This window comes from Oratosquilla oratoria, chromosome 26 (assembly GCF_046742065.1).
Source record: "Oratosquilla oratoria isolate Oo_2021 chromosome 26, ASM4674206v1, whole genome shotgun sequence".
NCBI classification, from domain to species: Eukaryota; Metazoa; Arthropoda; class Malacostraca; order Stomatopoda; family Squillidae; genus Oratosquilla; species Oratosquilla oratoria.
This window is the reverse complement of record NC_134802.1, coordinates 50714368-50724792: the sequence shown is the minus strand read 5'-3', so window position 1 is coordinate 50724792 and position 10425 is coordinate 50714368. Positions and strand designations below refer to the sequence as shown.

At 39.8% G+C, this 10425-nt stretch overlaps 1 protein-coding gene across 4 annotated transcripts in view; it reads left to right on the top strand.

Annotated features, from left to right (window-relative positions):
- LOC143039561 (leucine-rich repeat serine/threonine-protein kinase 1-like) overlaps positions 1 to 10425 on the top strand; it is a 154446-nt gene that overhangs the window by 98779 nt on the left and 45242 nt on the right. For all 4 annotated transcript variants that reach the window (XM_076209767.1, XM_076209769.1, XM_076209770.1 and 1 more), the window contains exons 2-6: positions 5509 to 5668; positions 7869 to 8013; positions 8158 to 8294; positions 8594 to 8747; positions 8991 to 9258. In XM_076209767.1, coding sequence (XP_076065882.1) covers positions 5509 to 5668; positions 7869 to 8013; positions 8158 to 8294; positions 8594 to 8747; positions 8991 to 9258 — 864 coding nt within the window. The remainder of the gene's footprint in view (positions 1 to 5508; positions 5669 to 7868; positions 8014 to 8157; positions 8295 to 8593; positions 8748 to 8990; positions 9259 to 10425) is intronic.

Here is a 10425-nt window from a genome sequence, read left to right as displayed (position 1 = left end):
TGAGTAGATTTGCCACAATTATTTGGTAAAACATGATTTGGCGAAATGAGAAGTCACCATCGAAAACCTTAAGACAGAGTTCCCCTACGGTATGGACAATTTCCCTCTAATAATAAAAGATATCACATATTAAAGAATTCAGTGACAATCGTTAGGCCTCTTGTGATGCCAGTCTATCCACATGGATAGAAGCGCTGGTAAACTACAGCCCATAAGAACAACAACAACAATCTTTTTTGTTCAAATTAATCATCCTTATCATGCGCTTTGTCTAAAGCCATGAACGCCGCATGTAATTCCATTCGTCGCTCTTGTCCCCTAGTATTACGCACACACACACACACACACACACACACACACACACACACCCCGGTTCTCTGGCTTGTGAAGCACTGGCCTCACAAGCCAGAGAACCGGGGTTCGATTCCCCGGCCGGGCGGAGATAAGTTGGGTTTGTCTCCTTTCACGTGTAACCCCTGTTCACCTAGCAGTGAGTAGGTACGGGACGTTAGTCAAGGAGTTGTGACCTTGCTGTCCCGGTGTGTGGTGTGTGAGTGGTCTCAGACCTACCCAGAGATCGGCAAATAATGAGCTCTGTGCTCACTGCCGTAGGGTGGTGTCTGGCTGTCTCGACAGAGACTGCAGCAGATCCGAGGTGAATACACACACACACACACACACACACACACACACACACACACACACACACACACACAAACACACACACACACACATCACATCTTTCCAAGAATCGCCGTGACCGATCCCACCCCCTCCCCCTCCCCCTCCGAAGACCACCAGAAGCCCAGGTGTTCTTGAGCCCTTTTTCCGGATATTCTAGAACCTTAAAAACCTTTTTACTTTGCAGCACCCCTCCCCCTCTCCCCTCCCCCCTTCCCTTCTCCCCTCTCCCCTCCCCCTCCCCCTTTCCCTTCTCCCCTCACACAGCTTAGAAAAAGATGAAATGAAATAAAGACGTTAGTGTTTCATGTGTTCTTTTTCTCGCTTGTGTGTACACACGCCCCTCCCTGACCTGCACCTGTACAGTTGGGTTTAAAAGTTCAACGACAGATATGGATTGTTCATATCTGCTCATAGATGGCACCTTGATAGCTGCATTTCAATCCTGTTGTATGGTAAACCTTGATATTGTCACGTTGCAACGAAAAATTTGCAATTAATGAAACAATATGTTGCATGTCGTAATTAACCAAATCAAAGTTGTGTAATTACACTTTTTTCTCATTAAATCAGATCACATATATTTTCATGCACCACCTGTTTGCGGCGACCATAGGGCTCTGGTCGAAAGTCTTGCCCCCTCAATAGCGTGTGTGTCGGGAGGGGGGGGGTTCACGGAATTGAACGAGGCGTCGTGACGTCACGCGGAGATAAGGGTGTTCAAGTGAACATACGACGTACAAATGAACACGTGAACACTCACGGGTGAACTTTCGGGTTTACGAAATTGTGTTCAGATGTAAATGAATATACAATTGAACATGTGAACTCATAGTGGAGTCCGGATGTATGAACACACAATGAAACCCATGTCTGGTTACAAACGTACACACACACACACACACACACACACACACACACACACACACGACTCGGTGGCGCAGTTGGTAGAGCGATGAACTACTAGCATGGTGGTGCCCGTAGTGCTTGGTTCGAATCCTGCCCAGAGCCGAAATTATTTCGGTACAGCTGCGCTTCGGGTCGTTACTCTGACTCTCGTGGGCGGGGAGTTGGGTGTGTGTGTGTGTGTGTGGTCACAGCATTACCCAGAGATCGGCAAATAATGAGCTCTGAACTCTGCCGTAGGGTGGTGTCTGGCTGTCTCGACAGAGACTGCAGCAGATCCGAGGTGAATACACAGATCGGTCACATATGAGCTTTGAGCTCTCCTCTGGGAAGGAAAAGCTGTTGATTACGAGTCCAACACGTGATCCAAGACCATAGTGAATCACACACACACACAGGTGTCGCGAGGAACTCGTGACGTCACTAGGGTTAGGGGTCAGGTATGTTCGTGTCAGAAGCGGATAAATGTTTGTCATTATAAAGGGAAATTAATGTTGGACAACAGGCCCTCGTGGCTGACAACAGGCCCTGAATTAAAAGGGGCTCTTGTTGGCAGCTGCTGTCGCCCGTGTAACGGGCAGTCGACAGCTATTGGCAATTTTGCAAAATATTATACATTCCCAGGCCAGTTTACGAAAGGAGTCAATGTAAAAAAAATAAGTGAAAAAAAAAGATAGTAATAAATAAATGAATAAATAAATACACCATTGCTTGGGCAGAGGGCACCTCTACACCTGTATAAAATCGCCTGGCGACAGCTAGAAGAGATGCTCAGGTGCTTGTGGTCTTTTTATTTCATTATCTCGATCGTTGGTCACTTTCACCATCTGGACTAAATAATTCTACTCTTCAACTTCTTCAAGACTCTCACCATCGATGATAATCTCTTTACTTTGAAATTTCATGTCGAACATTACTTTGGTTTTACTCTTATCGTTTTTAAACCTACATTGAGACTTTCCTTGTTCAGATCACTCAGCATATTTCGCAAGTCTTCTGCTCTCTATGAAATAAGAATAATGCCATCCGCAAATCTTAGGTGGTTAAGATATTTGCCATTAATCTTCAAACCTTTCTCTTCCCAATTCGGCCTTTTGAAAATCTCTTCCAAGCAAGCTGTAGATAATTTGGGTGAAATTATATTGCCGTGCCGTACTTCTTTCTCAATCTTGATCTTTTCTGTATCTATATGTAGTCGAATTACAGCGGTACCTCTCGCATAACATTTTTCCAGAAACCTTACGATCTGTTCGTTTGTACCCTGTTTACGTAACGAGTTTAATATTGCTATTTGTTTTACCGAGTCATAGGCCTTCTCATAATCTACAAAAGCTAAACAAAGAGGAATATTGTATTCTCTCGTTTTCTCGATTAGTTAATTCATCGTATGCAAATGGTCTAAAGTCTAATATCCGCTTCTAAAACCTGCCTGTTCTCTCGGTTTCTATCTAAATCTTGTCTTAGTCTATATGTAAGGATCTTAGAGAATACTTTACATACATTCAATATCAAGCTAATCGGTCGATAGTTACTAAAGTCCATTTGGTCTCCTTTTTATGAAGCAAAATCACTATAGCATTGCACCAGAATTAAGGTACATGGATGTACAACTGAGCTAACTTAATATGAACTTCATTCTCTGCGTCTTTCAAAAGATCTATCTATATTCCACCCCCCCCCCCCAGGTGCTTATCCTCGTTTCATATTTTAGAGCAATTTCTACTTCTTTGTAATCTCTCGCACACTACTAACGTCTACAGATGAATTTAGTGACTCAACTACGGTCTTCGACGAGTAAAGCTATTGGTAAAATTATTCTACTCTTTTTACCAGTGTGTCTCTGCATCTAATGATCTCTCCATTTCTATCTTTCAAACATATCATTTGCTGTCTTCCTAAAGTATGTCTGCGCTCGGTCCCTTTAATACGTTTACTTTTCTGAATAGTTTCCTCTATTTCACCCATGATTCTCTTTCTTTTCGCTGATCTCTACCTTTTGTTGATAAGCTTGTTTAGTCCCACTCTTTCTATTTCGTCTCTCATGCTTTTAATCTCTATAGTCTTTCTTCTTTTAATTAGTTCATTTGTATTTTTGGAGTATTTGTTTTCTCTGATACTTTTTGTACTTCCTACTTTCTCTACCAATTCCCTAATGATATTCATTAAATTCAAATTCATATCTTTGATGGTGTCCTCGTTAGTTCTTAGAGCTTTGAATCTATTTTTAATTTCTAACTGAAATTTCTTATTATTATCTTTAACCTTTGCAAGGCTTATTTTATTTTTTAAAACCAGTTTATTTCTCTTGGTTCTGAAATTGAATTTAGCTGTGCAAACTACCATTCTATGGTCACTACCCATGTTGACCTTATTTATCACCGTAACATTGCTAAAGCTCTTGCTCTCATCTCCTAATATGAAATCTACTTCGTTCTTTGTTGTTCCATTTGGACTTCTCCAGATCCATTTACGACCTACACGCTTTTGGAAGAAAGTGTTCATTATCCTCATGTTGTAATTCTCTGCAAAATTGACTAGCATCTTGCCCCTGTATTTTTTTTCACCTTTTCCAAACTTCCCAATGCACGATTCATCTCCCATCTTCCCTACTCTAGCATTAAAGTCGCCTATTACCAACGTGTACTTACTTTTTTCTTGAACCATTACCTGACTTAAATCATCATAGAAGGACTCGATTCCATAGTCTGAACTCAGTGAAGTTGGTGCATGAACCTGAAATATTTTTAGAGTGTACCTTTTACACAGCCTAATCACAATCCAAGCTACCCTGTCAGATAAACTACTGAACTTGACAACATTATCAGCAACCTCTCGGTTTATCAAGAGTCCTACTCCACTAGATCTTTCTTTAACCTTACCTCTATAGTAGAACAGGTGGGTGACCACCTTGTAATTGTATCAGCTTTTCTTCCACTCTTTGAACTTTTCTCAATCCTACGATGTCCCACTTGATGTTGTCTAGTTCTTCCATTATACTCTCCAGCCTGTGGTCTTCTGAGAGGGTTTTTACGTTGTGAGTATTGATCTTCATTTTCTTCATGTTATTTAATGTCCAAAACTTGGATCTGCTTAGACAGTGCTTACTTACATTCGGTGGCACACTGCCTGTAAGCACACGAGGCAATGCGGTTGGACCTTTAGGAGACGATGATCCAACAGGAACGCCCGGTTTTGTTTTGGTTGTATTATCCATGGTTGTTGTGAAGGGATTTTGGCAATAATCTCACCTTCCTGCCAACTGGTTTCTGGTGAGATATTTCTTTGCGTCACCTTATTCATTATATTCAGTGGAATCCTATATACCTATAGGGTGCCCAATGGTTCACGCCGTCATTATGACGGTACCCCATATGTATATGAGGAATTTCCCTGGTCACCATCAGGGATGTGCCAGTTAGCAGTGGGTCCTGCAACTGTGTGTGTGAGCTGCTTTTAGTCTGATCGTTCTTACAAAACCTGTTCGATATGGGTAACCCTGCAGAGATTTCTTCTCTATCAACATAGCTTTTGTAATCACCCCATCCAATTATTCTCTTCATAGTCTTTTTGCTAGTCTTTCATCATACGTAATCATAACTTATAGAACCTCAGCAGATCAGAAGCACACAATAGCTGTGGTCGGAGTCATAATTGTGCATGAAATGCCAGTCTCTGTTTTCTAGTTGAAATGTCCATCTTTATCTAATTATATTATTTTCTGGGCAAATGATTCAGTGTTGTGTGCATTAGGAGAGGGAAAACTTGTTTGTGCCAGTTATATCTCGGAAGAAAATTGACTTAAAAGGTTGTTTTACTTTTGTTTACATCAACAGAATTTTAATATAGTGTTGTGAAAGACTTTAAATTTTGTTTCATTGAAAAACTCAATAATGCTACATAATTTTTTTTTTTCCGTTACAGATGCCCGTGAACTTGCTCGTCAAGAGCTGCACTCGGCCCTTCGTGAGTCCTGCAGTCGAGGAGATGTCTCACGAGCTCGCACAATCCTCAGAGACCTGGGTGCTGAAGCAGAAATTATCATCAACTCTGCTCCTAATGGATCCAATACCCTTCTTTTCAAGTGAGTTTATTTACATGAAAAAAGCAGCAGGCGAATGAAATGGCCAGCGTCTGTTAATCAAAAACCATAAGATACTTAGCCTCACATTTACCATACATGTGACCTTCACTCACCACATGAAAAAAAAAGAAAAATAACCAGAACAAGACAGGTGTTAACACAGAGTTGGGACAACAGAGAGAAAACACCCCACGTTCTAAAAAGTTTTCATATTAATCAGTATTACCATTGATTGCACAGTGTGGAACCCAACAAGAAAGAAAAAACAAAGAAGATGATACAGGAGGTATCAAATTAACTTGGAGTTAGAGTATTGGAACTAAAAAACATGAAGAACCACTTCCTTGTGGCCAACCTTCTCTTAAAAAAGTAAACACAAGGCAACAAAATAACTCATATTTTTAATTGAATTTTGAATAGCATAACAATAGCATAGAGTACACTCTTTGATAACAAAAAGATTGTCATCACTACAAAAATATGGTATTTGAGAAAAAGAATTATATATATATATATATATATATACACGACAGTATGAGGTAGTAAGGACCAGCAGAGAACAAAATGGTTGAAGAGAAGTCGAGAATAAAGAGGGTGAGGCATTGAGAACAAGATAATGGTCTCCAGGTTCTTCAATAAATCTCTCAAATAGAAATAGTGTATTACTGTATGTGTTTTCTGTAAGAGACAGTAGTCCTGTGTCTTTAGTGTTATGTAAGTTGAGTATTATAATCACGAAGAACCCACAGTCGGAATAAAAGGAAACTTAGAAGAAAGTATAACTTCTATATTTCGGCTAATAGCTATAGCCCTCTTCAGGAAAGTACAGGTTACAAGAATTTGTAGAGACATAAATACAATTGAGATATGAGTAGAAGGGGAACAGGCAGAGCTAAAAACATGACAATCCGTCGCGCAGGGCGGAGTCAGAGGGGAGGGGATGTGTGGGTGGAGGTGTGAGGTCAGAAGGGAAGCGGGGTCAAGATTGGTGGGGGAGCGGGGTCAGGAGGGTGAAAATTTTTAACCAAACGGCTCACAGCTAGCCGTGAGATTATGTCCGGGGACCATTGACCTTTGGAGATGTTCAAGTTCGGACATTCTTCGATTAAGGCGGATTCAACCATTTTTCTTCTAAAGCTGCAGTTGGACTAAGACAAAAATTTGGCCTTGTCCCAATCAAGACTATGATTTTTGGTACTGACATGTTGGAACACAGCGGAATTTTCCTGGGTATACCTAATGGATCTTTTGTGCTCCATTAATCTGGTATTAAGATCCCTGTCGGTCTGACCAAGGTACACTAAATCACAATCCTTACAAGGAAGGCTATACACTCCTGGGGCCTCAGTTACCCTTAACCTTTCATAAACATTAACAATTTGTGCACAGTGTTAGGGTAATGGTAGGCAACTGTGAGACGCTTGTTAGGAATTAATTTAAAAGCATCTCACAGTTGCCTACCATTACCTGAACACTGTACACAAACAAATTTGTAATGTTCATCAAAGGTTAAGGAGAACTGAGGCCCCAGGAGTGTATAGCCTTCCTTGTAAGGATTGTGATTTAGTGTACCTTGGTCAGACAAACAAGGATCTTAATACCAAGTTAACAGAGCACAAAATATCCATTAGGTATACCCAGGAAAATTCCGCTATGTTCCAACATGTCAGTACCAAAAATCATAGTCTTGATTGGGAAAAGGCCAAATTTTTGTCTAAGTCCAACTGCAACTTTAGAAGAAAAATGGTTGAATTCGCCTTAATCGAAGAATGTCCGAACCTGAACATCTCCAAAGGTCAATGGTCCCCAGACATAATCTCATGGTAGCTGTGAGCCATTTGGTTAAAAATCTTCACCCTCCTGATCCCGCTCCCCCACCAATCTTGACCCCGCTTCCCTTCTGACCTTACACCTCTACTCACACATCTCTTCCCTCTGACTCTGCTCTGCTTGTTCCCCTTCTACTCATATCTCAATTGTATTTATGTCTACAAATTCTTGTAACCTGTACTTTCCTGAAGAGGGCTATAGCTATTAGCCGAAATATAGAAGTTATACTTTCTTCTAAGTTTCCTTTTATTCTGACTCTGTGTTCTTCATGATTATAATTTTACAAATGTGCTACTACATTTTGCCCAAGTGAAGTTGAGTATTGTTTAGGTTGTATAAGTGATATTCAACTAATTATTTCATTTGCCAGAGCCTGTGAGGAAGGGCAGAAGGAGATGGTACGCCTGCTGCTGGAGCATGGTGCTGATGGGCGAATCCACCCTGTTACCAAGTACTCACCTCTGTACATCGCATGTTACTACGGCAGGAAGGATATTGCAGAAATGCTCCTTAAGGTTAGGAGAGTCACATTGTAGTGTCTATTTATTTTGTTTGCATTTCTAATTTGTTACTCAATAAACCAATTAAATTATCTTTCTAATCGTACTCCCATATTACCAAGTATTTGATACTGATTTCTGACAACTTTTGTATTTCAGAAATTTCCCCGTTTAGCAAGTGTATGTACAGTAGAACGATGGCTACCACTCCATGCCTGTATCATCAGTGGGCATGTGGCTGTGCTGGAACTTCTCCTAAAATTCCCATATCCAGAGGAAGTTCTTCACAAATATAAGTAAGTTGTTTCTTCTTTTATTTATTTATTTATCTATTTATTTATTTATGTTTACTGCTTACATGTAAGTTTGTTTTATTATTCTAAACCAGAGGATAAAATTGAAACATTATCTAGTGTCATTAGATAATAGATCAGTGAGAAATGTTATTATTCATTAATATCCTCAAAACTTCTTTAGTGTCATTTAGCTGTGTTATGCACATGAAATTTGTATAAGGCTTTAGAATGTTAATCTTCCATATTTTTTTTATTAAGTATTCAGTCTTAATTTGTACATTTTTATTTGTTTTGTATAGGGACAAAACACAGAGATGGGAATATGATATGGCTTTTGATTTAAATATGCGTGATGTGACGGGCCAGAGTGCTCTGTATTTAGCCTGCTATGTAGGCAACCAAAAAATTGTTGACCTTCTACTTAAGTATAGAGTGCAAGCAACCAAAGTTAAGGTGAGATTAATTTCATTTATGTAAATGTACCTTTTATCACCATAGTTTTGATATTATATGTGAAAGAAACAAAGAATCTCTTCCCCTTTCTCTCTCTCTCTCGATCTCTCTTTGTCTGTCTCTATATCTATCTCTCCCTATATCTATCTCTCTCTATTTCTATATCTACTATCTCTTCCTCTTTTCTGGAGGGGACATCTATTTAATCATTCTTACTGAGTATTTTTTTCTTATCACATTTAGACTAGAGAAGAAATTGAAAAAGATCAAAAACTTAGAGAGGAGCTTTCATGTGAAGGGAAGAACAATGACAACGAGAAATCAAGTGAAGACAACAATGAAGGACTGGCAGATGAGAAGACTGATGACGTTGTCAGCCCTACCAAACACCGCATTTCTGGCGGCATCCAAGCACTTATGTCAAAGTTGAATCTAGTCAAACCCGAACACATGCAGAGGGAGAACATGATCTCGCCCTTGGATATTGATATGTACTGTAATAGTAGCACAGGTGAGTCTCCATCCACGACACTGTAGCGATCCACTTGTAGAAGAGAAGGCCAGGAAATGTAATAGCAGGAAGGGGATTCATTATTAATCACACATAAGTAAAATAGAGGGTAGGAGTAGTAGTGGTAGTTACAGCATTAATTTGTCAGACCACTGGAGCAATGAATGAAGCTGGAAGGTAAGAAAATATAGCAAAGTGTATGATATCCATTGATGATTGTTAATAAGTTAGAATAAGAATGGAGAAATATAGCAAAGGCACAAGTTTTTTATTAATCATTAATAATTAAAGTTTGGGGTGGAAGAATATATTGAAAGAAAAATGACTGGGGAGCACTGGGGTGGTTAAGGCATGTGGAGGGTGTATGTGAAAGAGAACTGACAAAAAAAGTATATGGAAGGGAGGGTTAGATGGAGTGAGTTTGTAGTTGGGGGAGGAGGGTTGTGGGTGAGGTGCTTGGCCTTTGTGGAGGGTAGTACAGATACTCATAGCATGTCTCTTGACCAGGAAAAAGAAAGCATTGTAGTGAACAGAGGGCAATTGTAAATGGATGAAGAGATGGTACAGCCTCAAGTGGTGTTCTTCCTGTCTCCATAAATTATTTTGAGTGGATGAGGAGGGACAGCCTATGATGAAGTGGTGGAAGTAAAACAGCTCCAGCTGTTGGGCCCTTTTGTTGAAGAGCTGTGCTTTGCTACATTGCTTTTGACCCAAACAATATGGCAAGGAATCTGATGTCCCTTCATCCCCAAAGCTCTGAGATGGGAGAGATTTGATGGGTTTTGATTATGTATGATGTGGGTATGTGCTATTAGCCTCCCCCCCTTTCTAAAGTGGAAAAGGACTTTATTATGCGTATATTAAGTGAAAAAAGGCAAAGGAAATATCACATAAGAAAAGAAAGGAGCTGAAATGGAGGAGTGCAGTTACTGGTGAAGAATGCTATGGATTTCTTGATTTGTTTTTGCTTGAAGATTGCTTTCTGTGTACATTTGATTCCATGAAGCATGGTTGTAACTCCTGAAGAACCTCTTAGAATATAGATGTTTTGATTGGTATGTACCTTTTCATACTACCTTTTTTGATGGGAAAGAGAGTCCAATTAGAGAATAGTGGTTTTGGGTTGTGACCTTTTCTTTTTATTTATCATTAAGTTGAACTTTTAAA